At 38.4% G+C, this 17,729-nt stretch overlaps 1 protein-coding gene across 3 annotated transcripts in view; it reads right to left on the bottom strand.

Annotated features, from left to right (window-relative positions):
- Window positions 1-324: 324 nt before the first annotated feature.
- Window positions 325-17,729, bottom strand: part of ciao3 (cytosolic iron-sulfur assembly component 3) — a 28,730-nt gene continuing 11,325 nt past the window's right edge. For all 3 annotated transcript variants that reach the window (XM_043711306.2, XM_043711307.2, XM_043711308.2), the window contains exons 5-11: window positions 16,309-16,443; window positions 14,348-14,466; window positions 12,939-13,068; window positions 12,316-12,388; window positions 5,846-5,983; window positions 4,146-4,303; window positions 325-1,731 (exon numbers count right to left, since the gene is read on the bottom strand). In XM_043711306.2, the coding sequence (XP_043567241.1) occupies window positions 1,490-1,731; window positions 4,146-4,303; window positions 5,846-5,983; window positions 12,316-12,388; window positions 12,939-13,068; window positions 14,348-14,466; window positions 16,309-16,443 (995 nt within the window). In that variant the 3' untranslated portion in view covers window positions 325-1,489. The remainder of the gene's footprint in view (window positions 1,732-4,145; window positions 4,304-5,845; window positions 5,984-12,315; window positions 12,389-12,938; window positions 13,069-14,347; window positions 14,467-16,308; window positions 16,444-17,729) is intronic.

Genomic DNA, 17,729 nt, shown 5'->3' on the forward strand with positions numbered 1-17,729 from the left:
CTGTACATAATCATAGGACAGAATCAGAGTTAAAAGCTCCCAAATTTAAATGAACTACTGCACATGACTCCAGCTACTGTACACCATTAATGAAGACACAATTAGTACTAAAATGATTAGAAATGTTATGATACAGTTACCCCAACAAATCTCCCTGCTCACGGGACCTTCCACTTAACTGAAGTATGACAAGTTAATTCTTCAAAATTACTTCTGTAAATAATCACAACATAAAATTTGGTCTTCTGTTGTAATGTTAATAGACTATTAACAGTATAATCATTTGATGCATCCATTCTTATAAAGTATCATTTATGTAAAATAAAGGATTTCCACACTTTATTTTGAAAGTTAAAAATAATTACATTTACCATTTACAGAATTACATAAAGTATATTGCTGAATGACACACTCCACAGCACCTTTAGTAGACTGTACACAAAATCAAATTTACAATTTGTAAAAAAATCAGTGATAAAACCATATTTGCATTATCTCGTTTTAAGTTTCCCTTTGTAGCAGTATTTCACCCTTTTCCTCCTGTTTAACAATATTATTAAAATGTAATTTATTCATATATGTCCCCAGGTGAGAGCGAAATTAGGAAATAAATATTCTCTTCAGCAAAGGCTGCAGTCAATATTTTTCAGCATCTGAATTTATCAGAAAATATACTGGAGTAGGTCAACCGCATAAAACATAACATATTTGCTAAATCTTGGTAACTTACAAGATTAATGGTGATTAATATGATGCAGTTTCCAGTATTACTTACTTAAAGAATTTCCTCTCCTGCTCAGGCAATCAACATAAGGCACTGGTTTATTTTCAAAATAAGTGTGGAGAAATTTCCAAGTGGTGGTGGTGGCTGATACTGATTTTTTTTCCTAGTACGGACACTGCCTGACTACAAGCCAGAACCAGATCGAGAAACTTCCTGTACTTCCTACCTGCATGTTTCAGAGGGGAAGGGAAATGAAAACTGCCATTGATTGGAATTGTCATCTGAACAATCAGCAATTTGCTCATGATGAACAGCACTACAGAGAGCTGAACACTGGAGAGGCAGATAATTGCCTGTCCCCACTTGGCAAAGGGAAAAAATAATCAGAAAGATGTGTTCAATTAGTTTAAAGGACAGAATGCCTTAGAAGTATTTCCTCCTACCTTTAACTTGAAAGCTATTTCAGCTTTACAGAACTAAGTTTAGACAGAAGGTATAAAACTTATTATCATTTGATTGTCCTGATCTGCACAAGTGACAATCCTACAGCTCACAGTGAGCTATAATGGCATCGCCCTTCTATTTCGAACAGACAGAACATCAGTATAGACGAAGTTAAACATGAACTTGTAAACTGGAGGTCTGCTCCTTCGAAACATGAAAATTCAATAATTCACCAAATGCCTGTCTCCACATAAAAAGTATCACAGCAGATCTTTTCAATGGCATCTATTTTCAGTACAGACTTTGACATTTCAGATACCTTTACCATTTAATGTTCAGAGCACTGTTCAATTTCTCCACAGCATGGTACTGTGTGTGCAGCATTTTCAAAGACTTGCTACTGTCAGCACCTTCAAGCCACTGTTCATAGAGCTTCTTCACAGATTCATTTGCTTCTGGTGCCTGGACCTTCACACTTGTGTAGAGTTCCTCAACCTGCTGCAACAAATCCTTACTGGACTCAGGTCCCTCTGCTCGTATCTGGCCACCACCATTGAGACAACCTACCGGCAGCAACAAAATCTGATTAACTACTACCTAGTTTTCAGAAGAAATTAGTACATTAACAAAAGTTCTGAGTTATATTTGGAAGGAAGCAAAACTATGCCCTTGGGAAGTCTGTTTTAACCTTTACATTAGTTTGTAGATAATTGCGTTCAAGTTGAAATGTCAATTACTGTACAGTTGTAATATGTCTCAATAGGTCAATTAAATACCATACCTTCAACTGAAATATGGCATTACTGAAGAAATTTATAATCCATAAAACAAAATCTGATAGAGGAACTTACAATGCACACATGTCCAGATTTATAATGAAACTGTCTTTATTACCTTGCAAATATACTCTTTCCCAGTTGATTCTGTTGCAGTCATAGAGCTGTACAGCATGGACACAGACCCTTCAGTCCAACTCATCCATGCTGACCAGATATTCAAAATTAATCTAGACTCATTTACCAGTATTTGGCCCATATCCTCTAAACCTTCCTATTCATATACCCATCCAGATGCCTTTTAAATATCCTAATTATGCCAGCCTCCACCACTTGGGAGTGATAGAGTCATAGAGATGTACAGCATGGAAACAGACCCTTCGGTCCAATCCATCCATGCCAACCAGATATCCCAACCCAATCTAGTTCCATCTGCCAGCACTCGGCCCATATCCCTCCAAACCCTTCCTATTCATATACCCATCCAAGTGCCTCTTAAATGTTGCAATTGTATCAGCCTCCACCACTTCCTCTGGCAGCTCATTCCATACCGCACCACCCTCTGTGTGGAAAAGGTTTCCCCTTAGGTCTCTTTTATATCTTTCCCCTCTCACCCTAAACTTATGCTCTCTAGTTCTGGACTTCCCCACCCCAGGGAAAAGACTTTGTCTATTTACCCTATCCATGCCCCTCATCATTTTGTAAACCTCTGTAAGGTCACCCCTCAACCTCCGACGCTCCAGGGAAAACAGCCCCAGCCTGTCCAGCCTCTCCCTATAGCTCAAATCCTCCAACCCCTGGCAACATCCTTGTAAATCTTTTCTGAACCCTTTCAAGTTTCACAACATCTTTCCGATAGGAAGGAGACCAGAATTGCACGCGATATTCCAACAGTGGCCTAACCAATGTCCTGTACAAATACAATATGACCTCCCAACTCCTGTACTCAATACTCTGACCAATAAAGGAAAGCATACCAAACGAATTCTTCACTATCCTATCTACCTGCAATTCCACTTTCAAGGAGCTATGAACCTGCACTCCAAGGTCTCTTTGCTCAGCAACACTCCCTATGACCTTACCATTAAGTGTATAAGTCCTGCTAAGGTTTGCTTTCCCAAAATGCAGCACCACGCATTTATCTGAATTAAACTCCATCTGCCACTTCTCAGCCCACTGGTCCAGATCCTGTTGTAATCTGAGGTAACCCTCTTCGCTGTCCACTACACCTCCAATTTTGGTGTCATCTGCAAACTTACTATCTGTATCTCTTATGCTCGCATCCAAATCATTTATGTAAATGACAAAAAGTAGAGGACCCAGCACCGATCCTTGTGGCACTCCACTGGTCACAGGCCTCCAGTCTGAAAAACAACCCTCCACCACCACCCTCTGTTTTCTACTTTTGAGCCAGTTAAAGTGGCAGAGCCACTTCCGCTGGCAGCTCTTAAACTTTGAAGAGGATGTAATAATAGAGTAACAAGCCTACAGAAGTAGGTTTCCATTGTAATTTAGAATATTTACAAAGGAACTATAACAATTAGGACAGGATACATTATCCCCACCTGTTCAAGTTTCTTCAGGAGAAGAAAAGTTACCTCCTGTTATATGCAATGCCTTATGGAATCAACTACTAAAATGTTTAAAGCTTCACTTCTTGTCAATCTTTGTCCAATCATTTCAATGTCTACATTTAGAACAGAAAGTGGCAATTGCAAATCACCCTGGAAATTAGAACCTTCAAGCCTCAGCTGAGACACTCCAGCACTGCCACTGGTAGTGATGTGCAATTACAGTATTGTAATTTTACACATGCACTTCCCATTACAAGAGATTAATAGCAGAAAGTTGAAAACAAAGATATAGTAGATTACTTTAAAATGAGGATTATTTCACATCCAATTAGCACCCATTTTCTAAAGCTCCATGGACCTCAAGTTTACATTTGCTCCTCACTCATCTGCGATACTACAGGGAAAAGAAAAATCAACCAGAATTTTGTAAAAACTCAAAAGAAAGTCCTAAACTTTACAGGACAAGAAAATGTACAGGAAAACAAAAAACCTGAAATTGTACATTGGATTTCAAAACAAATCTCTTGTAGACTCGAGTGGTCAGACTTTATCTTTCTGCCAAGCAAACGTTGTTCATACTGACACCATAATTTGCTTCTCGTCACCATGAAATCCTTAAAATTTTACCTGAGGGACAAGCCATAACCTCTACATAATGGTAAGTCAATTTTTTACGCTTCAACTTCTGCACTAGGTTCTGAATATTTCGGAATCCATAGGCGAGTGCGAAACGGAGGAGAACACTTCCATCCCGTTCCAGTGTCACCTCCTGAAAATCTTTATTCCTAAAGCAAGATTAGAGACATTATTGCCGGATCACAGTTATACTGAAATTTTTCTGCCACTGTAAGTTTTTGGTATGCTGGAAGATAAACTGAAGGGAAAGGAGAAAATAGGGACGTCAGGATAGTTTGTTGAAGAATTGTCAGTGCTGAAACTGTGAATTGCAATGAAACATCAGGTAGGGGTACTTTTGAACAGGATTTCTATACAACAAAGTACCTTCAACCTTTTATGTTTCCTATTTTCACTTTGGCTTTCAGTGTTAAGTCACAACCTTTGCATCCAACAATATCCACAACTCATTAAGCAACTGCAGGTGAAACAATTCTTGAGAGTTTGTTGCCTTGACTCTTAGTTTAGTTAACAACAAACAGACAAATTTAAGAAAGCTACAACAGCTTAAGAAAGATAATAAAATTATATTCTTGTTGAGCAGGTACAGTTTAAAAGATTATTCTTCAGGATATTTCTGTAGGATGTCCAAATTATCCATGCATTTTTTTTTCCGCGGGTTCTTGGACAAAGGCGACTAACAGATGACAAAGTCAGGAAAATATTGATGACCATGGTGAAATGAATTGATGGGATCCATTACTTTAGCACTTCTACCATTGTGGGCCCTCCTTTCAAATTTATTTGGCTAATTATAGATGTAGTGTACAAAACAGAAGTGTATTGATCAGATATGTAGACATTAAACTCACAGGACATTGTAGAAGTTATGGGGTGCGGGAGAGCAGGGTTCACAACTTGAGATTTAAAGTCCCTTCAGTTACAGGTAATTTCCTTCAATATTCTGTGAGGTCAGACTGCCACATAGAAACTAAGGTAGATTCAGTGAATTTTAACAGCAAAAGATAAAGTTGCCACACTGTTACCAGACCACAGGGCTGCCTCTCATTAGAGGTGTGGTGGTGGTTTAACCTCAGCCAGTGCAGCAACTGTACCCACACTATTGCCATCATGCTGCATCATGAAAGAGCTGTCCGGCCAACTGCACTAAACTGACTCCCACTGTAAGAGTAACAATAGGTGTGGTCTATTTTGACAATGCAGTCACTGAAGGGGATTCTATTTAATCTGAATAGTTTTAAAACAATTAGCCTTCGCAAAATTAGTGAAGGATACTTGATTGTTATAAAAGGCCAGGTATTGAATTAAGGATTGTAAATGCTTCCTGAGCTACTTTATTTTGTTTGACCAAGGCTGACCTGGTTCAATATTAGCTCGTTATCTGATGATCAGCACAACACAGCCAAGTCCAACACTGTCCTCATCTGACCATTACTTATGGTAAGTCACTGGATTGCAGCCAGGAGCAAGAACATTGAGCAATATTCTCCTTGCTAGCTAAAAGGAAATTGAAGCAGCCTGAGCCCATCTCCTGGCTCAGCATTACTCGGTAAAGAATGAAATAGGGAATTTAGTGTCTGTCTGACTTATTACGTACAGGACTTACCAAGTAATAAAGAGGAATTAAACTTTGTTTTAATCAAGGATACAATAAAAGCAAAATAAATTTCATTAAGGATGAAACCACCAACCTGAGTGTTTTATAGGTAATCTCATGTACATCAATTCCAAACAGTTCTTTAGCAGCATGTTTGAAAACATGTTCCAGATATCCACCAGAACCACCACCAGAATGCCCAGTCACTTCTGCATCAGCCTCACTACTGAGCCTAAAAGAGAAGTTGCACTGATATGAATTAGCGAGTTTTGAGAATATTTGTAGCTCAGGTCAAGGTTCTGGATGTAGGTTAGCTCGCTGAGCTGGAAGGTTTGTTTTCAGACATTTTGTCACCATACTAGGTAACTTCATCAATGAGCCTTCAGTGAAGCACTTGTGGTATGGCCTGCTTTTTATTTTTATATTTAGGTTTCCTTTGGTTAGTGATGAGATTTCTTCAGTGATGTCATTTCTTGTGGTGATGTCATTTCTGGTTCTTTTTTCAGGGGGTGGTAAATGGGATCCAAGTCAATGTGTTTGTTGATAGAGTTCCGGTTGGAATGCCATGTTTCTAGGAATTCTCGTGTGTGTCTCTGTTTGGCTAACAGCTATTTACCACCCCCTGAGAAAAAAAACAGGAAATGACATCTACTCAAGAAAATCTAATCACATAAATGAAAAGCGGGCCATACTACCAGTGCTTCACCAGAGGCTCACTGATGATGTTACCTAGTATGGTGATGAAATGTCTGAAAACAAACCTTCCAGCTCAGCCAGCAAACTTATGTCCAGAACTGATAGGAATTCCAAATTCCTTAATGTTATGTAAAAACCAAAGATACAGCCTTACTAGTGGTTCAGATAAACAGAAACATTTACATCACATTGTGATCCATCAGACACACAAATTCTAGTACATTATCAAACAGCATCTTCAGCAAGGCCAATGTTAAATGACAAATTTACTTCCCAAGAATTCATAGAGGGGAATTTTGAAAATTGAATTTAACACTGCTGTGTTCAATGTGATTTAATGGTCAGTTTCTCCATTTTTAGCAGAGCAGATGAATGGTATTGGTCTTGCTGCAACAGTCACCAGTTGCAGTGAACTGCAGGTCAGATTACATTTCCATGCTCCTTACCATACCCTCCCAACCCGGTGCTACACTTGCTATTAAGTTGAAGAGAATATCCTACAAAGTCAACAAAATGGTGACATTGGTGCAGTATAACAGATTCTTTCAAGGTTAGTGTTAGCATCTAACGTGGGAGTATTTTAATGCATCGTTGCTCACAAACGCCACACATAAACTTAACTTTGAGAAGGAGAGAACAGATGGGTTTGACCACACTTAGCTGCAAATAGTAGTAAAATATTCCATTCCTTTGTCCTTCCTTGATTCACATAAAAATTCATCTCTACAAAGTAGCAGGCACACTTGTAAACAGATTTTTTCATTGAACTTGAGTAACCTTTACTATTTAATCAGTGCAAGGAGACTAAAATTACTCAGATGGAACCAGAAGTCCATCACAGCCTCTGAACAATTATTGTGTAAACAGAGTTAGAATTATACCATTACTCTAATGAAGCTTGTCTAGAATCGGAAGGAACAGTAACATAAACCATTAGGATATTCATATGCAAGATAGCCTGGTTCTGGTACTCAGTTTGATGCATTTAAACGGTTTATCATATAGTTGAGGACACGAGGGATAAGGTCAACTTATACATGTGTATAAACTATAGTAGCTAGATCCATTTGGTGAATAATCTTTAGCATCTCATATATCACTTAATAGCACCTGGTTACAATTTAGTGCCAACTGTTGACTGATTCAGTTTAGAGTTGTTGACTGTTTAGAGCTACAACTATTACTATTACACTAAATAAATCTGAAAAAGGTAATCTCTTCAGTCTCAACAGAAAATATGTTGTAATGGAGTGGAAGTGCAGTTGTTCATTCTAACATCAGTCCTCAAGTTCTGTGACTATCTTGAGCCTCTATGGACAAAATTCAATAGATAATTCACAAGTAAGATGACTTTGTAAATCACATAACCATCTGATGCAGTTTTGTTTTAGTTAAATGTAGAAAGAAGTGCATTTAAGCTGCACGCTTTATTTCAGCCAGTACCGCAAGTATAAAATGCTAAGGTCATATCTTAAACATTGGAAACTGTTGAAATTTAATGCAAAATTCATTCCTGCAAGAGTTTGACCTCCCTGAGGTAGTGATATGAACCATCTTGAATATAAATTACAATTACATTGTGGCAATGTGAAAAAAATGCTTAAAACCTGCAGACTTTTTTTTAAAAAGTGTTACTGCCCAAGGACTCAATTACCTTCTGGAGAGACTATCTTTTTCAGATTTATTTATAGCTGTCTTGTTTACAGGAAGTCCTTAACGCTAATAGCTAAGTGTGGTTCCCACCACGTAGCTGTGCGGAAATTATGCTCATCAATAAGAGCACCAGACAGGTCTGCTCTGATAAAAACAAAGTTTGGCATTCAGGATCTTCTATCCCAGCCAAGTTCAGTGACTTTTGCTTACCTTCCTCCAAGCCAATTAAGATATCAGAAGTAATGGACTTGTGGAAACATTGCAATTTGACTTGTAAACTGCACCAAACAAAATCTCAAAATACACAAAATTCCTCAGCCTCTAACTGATTGAGTGATTCCTGTTTATTTACATATAGAGTTCTCTCCAATAGCAGATTTTAAGCTACGAATGAATGAATATGAACTGAATAGTCCAGTAAAATTGAAGATCCTTGCAAAAATTTCAATTAAAATTGACCAAAAACTTAACATAACATGGGCATGTTGAGGCAAAATTGACACAAGCATATCTGACTCAGCAAAGTGAGCTCCCGAACCCAACAACTATCCAAAGTAGACTCTCTAGTTAAGGTTTTGCAGCACTCGTTCATAGAGCAACATTGTGAATAACTTGTACATCTTTAATATTTTAAAACAGCCAAAGACATTTCACAGGCATATAATTGGGGCAACCACTGGAAATAGGTGAAGGACATATCAGGACAGCTAACTAAATGCTATAGAATTGAAGAGCTTGCACCTGAAAACAAAGCCCTCAAAAGGATTGATTTAAATTGGAAATTGGCCTAAATTGGCAGAAAACAGGAGTGTTTAAAAGTTGATTGGTAAGAGGCAAAAGTAAAGTCACATGATGGAATGAAGTTTGAAACAGATGTTCTTAGTGAAGGTATAGATATGTGATCTGAAGCTCATCACAATCCTGACAACTATGGTTTTGAGTTGTCTGATTCAGAATCAGAGAGCTAGTGTGCAGATCGATGGGATGGTTGCAAGGAAACAGAGCTTGTGACAGGGACTGAAAACAATAGCTTTGGCCTTTCCTATATTTAGTTGGTGAAAACTTCTGCTCGTCCAGTTTTTTTCCCCAAAATGAGGCTCACTGGCAGGATAAGCATTTATTGCCCATCATTCAATTGCATTCAAGTAGGTAGTGATGAGCTGCATTCTTAAACACACCCACACTGCGTTTTGGAAGAGAATTTCAGAATTTTGACCCAGCGATGGTAAAGTAAAGTTGATATAGTTCCAAGTCAAGATAGTGTGTTACCTGGAGGGGAATTTACAAGGGTTAGTGTTCCCATGCATCTGCGACCTTTGTCCTTCCATATTGTAGAGGTCACAGGTTTGAACGGTGATCTCAAAGGAATCTTGGCGAGTACCTGTAGTGTATCTTGCACATGTTACACACACTTGCCAACTGCACCAAAAAGCAAGGGAATGAGCACGTGAAGGTATAAGCAATGTGTCAAACAGACAGTTTTGTCCTGGATTGGGTGTCAAAAATCCTCAAGTATTGATGAAGCTGCACTCATCCAGGCAAGGTATTCTGTTACACTTCTGACTTACAGATTGTGGTCTCATTTTGGGTAATCAAATGAGGAATTACTCACCAGAGAATTCCTAGCCTCTGATCTGCTTTCATAGCTATAATTTTTCAATGGCTGTTCCTGTTCATGGTAGTTTCCCAGAATCTTGATGGAAGCAATCGCACTTTTGTTGAACACCAAGGTTAGATTCTTGCTTATTAGAGATAGTCATTGCCTGACACTTGTGTTGTGAATATTACTCATCACTTGTTAGCCCAAGCTTCAACGTTGTCCTGGTACTGCTGCATTTGAACACTGGCTGCTCGATATCTCAGGAGCCAGAAATGGTGCTGAAAATTGTACAATGAACATCCATCTCTAATTTTGATATTGTGGTGAAGGGAAGATCACCGAGAAGGAGCGGACGATGGTTGGGCCTTGGACCACCAACACTGAAATCCTTGCGTGGCTCCAGCTCGTGAAAAGCTTTCTCTCCAATTTGCATCCACTTCACATTTTGCCAGGGTTGCTCAAAAGCTGCTTTGATGTGACTTTCACCTCACTCTAGAACTCAACTCTCTCGTCCATGCTTTGACTAAGGTTGCAATGAGGTCAGGAGGTGAGTAGACGTGGAGGAAACCAAACTGAGCAATCAGCCAGTAAATTGTTGCTGAGCAAGTGCATCTCACAGCACTGTTGATGACACATTCCATCATGTTATTAATGAGAGAGAATAGGTAAAGGTGAGCGGGGAAAAATTTAAAAGGGACCCAAGGGGCAACTTTTTCATGCAGATTTTAATGCAAGTATGGAATTAGCTGCCAGAGGAAGTGGTAGAGGCTGGTACAATTACAACATTTAAAAGACATCTGAATGGGTACATGAATGGGAAAGGTTTAGAGGGATACGGGCCAAATGCTGGCAAATGGGACGAGATTAATTCAGGATATCTGGTCAGCATGGATCATTCAGAATGGAAGGTCTGTTTCCGTGCTGTACAATTCTATGACTTTATAACTTATAGGGTGGTAACTGGCTATAATATATTTGCCTTGCACTCTGTGGATAGCACATACCATGTACCTGTTGGTTAGATGCCAGTCGGAGTTGTACTTGACCAACGTTGGTACAGGTGCTGCTAGCTCTGGAGGTGGTTTTCAGTTTTACAGCTAGGATTTGTCAGGGCACATAGCCTTTCCTGGACTGGGTTTTGAATCAGCAGTGTGACAATTTAGATTTAGTGCTGGGGTCAAGACTGTTGATAAACTTTTATCATGGCTATGTCATGGATATAGCTAAACACCAATGTTTATGAAGCATTTAGAAATGGAATGTTGTTCAGCATATAACACATGTCTACTCATGCTCCATGTTAAGTCTATCTGACTTTCTGAAGTTAAAAAAAACCCTGCAATTTGGTGTTTGCAGGACAAAGACAAAACAATTTTGGCTTCTATTGTAGGATGCCTAGAGATTTTGATATCTGCAGATAGGCTGTTTCCAGCTTCCTGAAGTTAATGACCTGTGACAGACAGATTGCTTTCAGTATGCTTTTCTAGCTCATATCTTCTTGGGGAAATTCTGATCTATGGGTGCAGTGTCTCAAGATATAATTTGTTTTATTTTTTCACTGTAAATGGTGTGCAGGAGGAATGCTATGATGGAAACTAAATATTCAGAAAACAGATTGTTCAGAATACAGGACGAGTGAGGACTTAAAACGGGCAGGTATAGCTTAGTACAATGGCTTGAATTTCCTTGATCTGAAATCTAGATTGTAGCTCTGATTTGTTATTGAATACTTAAAATATTAGTAATTGATTATCCTCCAAATGAGGATAATATTACAAGAAAATGATTATTTCACAAACAGAATAAAGATACAAAGCACACACCAGAGGCACAGTAAGGTAGGAGATCTGTTGGCCCATGACGTCTGCACTGACCCTGCAAGAGCAAGTGTGCAATTGATGGTTTTAGCCTAGCAAATCACACATGTATTTTCTAAATGATTATGGATTGAATGTTCTACGTATCTGTGAGAAAGGTTTTACAAGTCCATCAGCAAAAATGTTGAACAGAGAAGTAATTTTTTTTCACTAAATGCAGCTGCTTGGCTGAAAGCTTGAGCTGACCTGCTGATGGGCCAATTCCATTACCTAGACAACAACGGCACAATAAAAGGCTTGAGCTATGATCTTATCTGCCACATCAACTGCTCTGAAGATAGAATTCTCTAGATTAGGAACTAGATTGCTCAATTTAAGACTAGAAGGGGCAAAACGATAACCTTTGCACGAGACTTCGGTATGAAATAAACTGAAAAGCTATAACACTGGATTAAGAATACACAGTTGTTACCATGTCACCAGCGTAGAAGCTTTGCACAGCTGCGACAGGGTTACTGTTTACAGTACATGGTGGAAGAAACTGCAGGCTTCCTGGAATTAATGACGTCTGAACTCCTGCACTGACATTACAGTGAAGCACCCAGATGGTGAGATGGATACTAAAGGAAAGGGAGTGGTTTTTTCAAAATACAGTATAACAACTACATTACACAACCCTTTGAATTATATCATTTGACAAGAATTTTTTGAAAAATGAACATTCTCTTCAAGTGAGCCAATGATCACAACCTAACCTTAAAGGGACTGATGGGTTTCTTCAGAGTATCATTAACTTACATTGTATCTAATGGCACTGGGTCCACGTTTGTCAAGGAAAGTCCCTCTTGTTCTAACATTTTCAACACTTCACCTTTAAAACAAAAATTTTACCATTACTATATCACTGAGCAGAACTTCAAAGCAAGCAAATGACAGTCTGTACATGGATCAAGTACTTACTGAGTCTCAAATGTGAATTATTTCAATATAAACAGCTAGATTTCTTTCAGGGAAAGAAGCCTTTATGATGTTTTCATAAACTTGTGTATAAGTCAAATCACTTACAATATAAGTATTTTGAGAAGCAGCACAAACCACCCAGATAACTTGTCATCAAGTGAAAGGTGGCCTCATGAAGCTACTAATGACACCATCACACAAACAACAATGGGAAGCTCTAATGACAGGGTTCAAGCTGCGATACAATACTACTGTTTTATAAAGTAGGGTGTGCTTCTAACCAAATTTGACTCTGTCTAGTTTTGATTTTTAAAAGACTGCTGAAAATTCAGGTGATTTAGAAACATTTTAGTTTGACCCAATTGACAAAGTGCAAACATAATGAGTAGACCAGGCAGAGAATCACAAAACCCATGAGTGATAATGCACAGAACAGGTAACCCTGCTCAAGGTTCTTTTACCTGAAGTAATTACACAGTCCACATCTCTTGTGTGGTTATCTTCACTGAAGAAGTCTTCCCTTGAAGCCTCTAGTTTTTTATCATAACATGGCATTACTGTTACATGGTATATTTGATCTGGCATCACATTCTATGGGAGAAAAACAGAATACATCACACTCTGATTTGTTCTGATTGTCTAAATCCTGCACATGCATGTAAACACTTAATCAACTAATGCACATTTCATAATAGCTTCAAATGAGACATTTGCAACACCTCACATTCAAAGGAAAATTCTAACATTGCAAGCAACATATTTCAAAGGAATATAGAATAGTAAAGGCAGTCAGTTCTTCAAGCCCACTCCGTCTTATAATTAGGCTACAGCTGATCTGTACCTCAATTCTATAGCCATACTCAACATACCTTCTAGCTTATATTGGAGTGCATAAGTAAATAAGTAATTGACCTCAAATTATTTGATCTGTCTGCATGGCAACTTAAATGCATGGCCCACATGGAAACCTTTGGGTTGCGTGATTGTGCAGCTTAGAGAAAACGCTGTCCTCACCCAACAAATACGACCACCTCGGTCTTGTATATTTCAATGGATCAAACATCCACAGCCTTCTGTAAGAGTTCTAGACTCCACTAGCTTCTATGAAAAGCTGCTTCCTGATTCAATTCCTTCATATCTAGCTCTAATGCCAAGGTTATGCTCTCATATTCTGGACAGCAGAGAAAACCACAGACTAGAGAAAAATACTACTTTCTCCACTTCGCTCAACTGAATACCTTAACATTTTTCAATACATCAATGAAAGCATCCCTCAAACTTCTTAATTAATAAAGAATGCTAATTTAAGATTTGAATCTTACAACAGGAGGTCTGAGGCTGTGTAAATCTCCATTCAATAGCTTTATCAAATTGCAGTCAGATAATTAAATTTAAACTCTTCAAAAACATATCTAGGCCTACCATGCAAGACACAAATCGATGTGACAGACATTACCCAGCACATAATGCATTCATGCGAGACTTGTGCACAAAATATTCATTATCTATAACAACAGAAGTCATTTAAATCTCATTGGAGCAACCGAGAGTAATTTACTTTTAAATCAACTCAGCAACATGACCATCTTTCGCTAATGGATCATTTGAATGGAAGAAACTGCATTGCACATTGGCTGTCCTCCCGTCTGTCCAGGTGAATGTAATTTTAGCCAAGATTCAGTGAATTGGGAAAAGCTGGGGAAAATATACTCATACCAATAAGCACAAAAAATAACAGTGGCTTTCTTTCAGCCTATGCTGGCCTTGCTCAGAAAAGCCTACAATTAGTGTTGAATCTCTTGAGATTCTAATACTCTGCTGCAACAATAAAGCTTTTGAGGGATTTGAAAATGCTGGCATTGTCACTTACCTGCTGTTTTGCAAAGTAGTCCTTGATTAAAGAGCCCATAACCTGCTGTGGGGATTTTGTTGTGCTGATATAAGGAATAATGTAGCTACCGTGGGTTTTCTCTGCATAACAGATCCAACCTGAAAGAAACATGGATGATATATTTTCATGTAATTTAGCTAGATCATGTTTTTAAAAAGTTACTGCAATTGACAAACAGTTTCATGCAAAGAGCTTTGAGCTTTTAATGTACAGCTGCAAGTATTATTTTAAAGACAACTATTTTGTATTGACTGAAAACCTAAACTTTCTTATATTTCAATCAGTTGGATAAAACAAGTCAAGAAGAATGAGCAAAGTTGCTGTGGAATAGAAATGGAGCCAATTGTCTGCATAATCATTTAGTGTAGTGACAATTAACAACTTCAAAAAGTAGCCAACTAACCAGATTTTACACTTGCTGACTAATTCACCATGGGTTTGTTTTTAATTTGGGTTGTCAAAAATTGATGTTTTTATCTTTAAATAAACAGTTGGTTGGGGATAAGAGTGCAAGTCATGATAACAGCGTTTGGTTTGGTATTAGTATTAGGCTTTGGCTCAGTGTTAGCACTCTCCTTCTAAATCAACATAAGACACAAGAGCAGGAGTAAGCTGCATATTCCATTGACCATGCTCGACCATTCACAAAAACTTGGCTGAAATTCTTGACCACTTCCACCTTCCTATCCGATTCTCATAGCCCTCGATTTGCTCAGAATCCAAAAATCTAATTTATTCCGGTTCTGAATATACCTTTTGACTAGGGTAGGGAATTCCTAAAATTTGCAGCCATTATTTTTCTTATCCTAATCCTAAATGGATAACCTGTTAAATCAAGTAACTATTTACCCTATCAAGCCCTTCCAGAATCTTATTGAAATTGTCATTTCTGAAATCGAGTGAATATGGGTCCATTCAACTCCCATTGACAGTCCTCTCAACTCAGATGCTAATGCAATGGGTCTTCATTGCACTCCTTGCAAGGTAAATACATCTTTCTTTAGCAAAGGGGGCCAAAGCTACACACTACACTGTAGATATGATCTCATGAAGCCTTATTAATTAAGAGGTATTTATTTTTGAACTCCAATATCCTTGCAATAAAAGTTAACAAATCATTTGCCTTCTTAATTGTTTGCTGTACCTACCTAAAATTGAGAGTGTGGTGCTGGAAAAGCACAGCAGGTCAGGCAGCATCCGAGGAACAGGAGAATTGACGTTTCAGGCATACGCCCTTCATCATCACGAATGGCTCATGCCTGAAACGTCAATTCTCCTGCTCCTCGGATGCTGCCTGACCTACTGTGCGTTTCCAGCACAACACTCTCGATTCTGTTCTCCAGCATCTTCAATCCTCACTTTCTCCTGTACTTACGTAAAATGCTGTCTTTCATGTAAAAGATTCCTAGATCTCTCTAAGCAACAAATATTTACAAGTTTCTCACCATTTAATAATGTTGCTCCAGTCGTCTGACAAAATGGATACATATCATTATTGTATGCCAAATCACATAATTACTTTACATCTCTCTGCATTGATCTCACAGTTGACAATCCCAGTTTTATTTTCAGTGGGTTGAAGTCTCAGACCAGAAACTTGAGCACTTAATCTAGGCTGACCCATCAGATCTGAGAGAATACTCCAATAATAGAGGTGCTGCCTTTCAAATGAGACCTTAAATGGAGTCACTGACTGCGCTCAATAGATCCCATGGTCCTTCTTTGAAGAAAAGAGGGATTCTATACAGTGTCCTAGGAAACTCTCTCTGAACTGACACTAAAAGCAGATTATCCAGCCAATAACATATTGCCTTTTGTGGGATCTTACTGTGTGCCGTTTGGTGGTGTTGCCTGCAGTACAATAGATAGTACATTAAGTTCTGTTTTGGCTATCTCATGACGAGATACAAATCCAACTTCTTTCTTTATGTTACAAATACCTGGACAGGCAGACGCCAGCATTGGCAGGGCTTTGCTATCTTCCTTTTGCCTCTGGAAACGCTGCACAAATTCGCGTTGACTCTCCAGCAAGCTGAAGTTTCTCGAGAAGGTTGTGTCAAACACATAGTGAATACCTTAGAAGATGCAGGAGGCAGGGAGAGGTTTTAAGAAATTTAAACATATGGAATGTGCTCCACAAAATAATTAAATATTTTCATCCAAGTATTTATTTGAATCAACTGAAATCAAAATTATAATGGAATATTTCGGAGTTTCTTATTTATATTGCATCATTTTAATACATTCTTGCTCATATTTGTAATTACCACAAGCCGTAACCGTAATCCACACAGCATCACTCTCCACTTGAGACAGACATTTAGTTACAAGAGCTTGAGGGGCAATGCATCAAACAGGAGGCAAGGCAAGGTGGCATTTTCCAACTAATTCATGTTCACCTACAAGTGCACGTATCAAAAACAATGCAACTCCTTGAATGGAGAACATGATTGGTAGTTGCCAATCCAAAATTAAACAAACAATATCAGACACTCAGAAACTACTGCAAGGCAGTCATTCAATTAATGACATTCAAAAAATTGAGAGAGGGAAGAAAAAACCATTTTCAAGATTTTTTTTTGTTGAGAGTAATTTAATTCCCCTCAGCTTCAGCCATTTTCCAGTGAATAATTCAGACTTTTGACTAATTTGGTCTGAAGAAAGTGCTCAGCATCAAACTGTCTTTGTAGTTTTGCCCACACTGTATCAAGCCGCAGCTTTGTACAGCAGTAGGTAACAAGTTGATTGTGCAGTATCATGGAACAGAAATTACCTCTGTTCTATAGTGACAGGATGACATACAGCACCAGCCTACCACCATATACCCCCTGACCCAGATTAGCACTTTAGCAGCAATGTGCACAAATGACTAGTGTCAAAGATTCCACTGGGCTACTTGAAGACACTCTACAAGAGAAAAGCATCTACTAATCCCAATGATAGGTTTAATTAATAACATGGTGATAAGTTCATCTTACACTTCATGGTAATCTTAAATTTGAGCTACATTGAGTTGGGATGTTTTGTCCTGTCCTGCAGGCAGCCAAGATTTTCATGGAGCTCACAAATACCAGTCACAAGGCATTTGTCTCATTTCCCTATCTCCTGAGATGGACACACTGATCCTGGTGAAACCATGACAATTTTATGCTGCCAAACCTGACCACAAAACCTTGAAGCTTTGGACTTTCATACAGTTTATCCAATTTTCTTTGCCATAACAACTTTGATAGTCTGCATAACATAAATATCAAAGTTAAATCTGCAATATAAAAGCCGAAGTCGTGACTCAAATTTGACATACTCAGGAAATCATCATCTGGTGAATATTGCTTCTAACTTGTTAAGAGAACATGTTATG

Source organism: Chiloscyllium plagiosum, unplaced genomic scaffold (genome assembly GCF_037043375.1).
Source record: "Chiloscyllium plagiosum isolate Xiang-an unplaced genomic scaffold, Cpla_swu_hap1 HiC_scaffold_20, whole genome shotgun sequence".
Lineage (NCBI taxonomy): Eukaryota > Metazoa > Chordata > Chondrichthyes > Orectolobiformes > Hemiscylliidae > Chiloscyllium > Chiloscyllium plagiosum.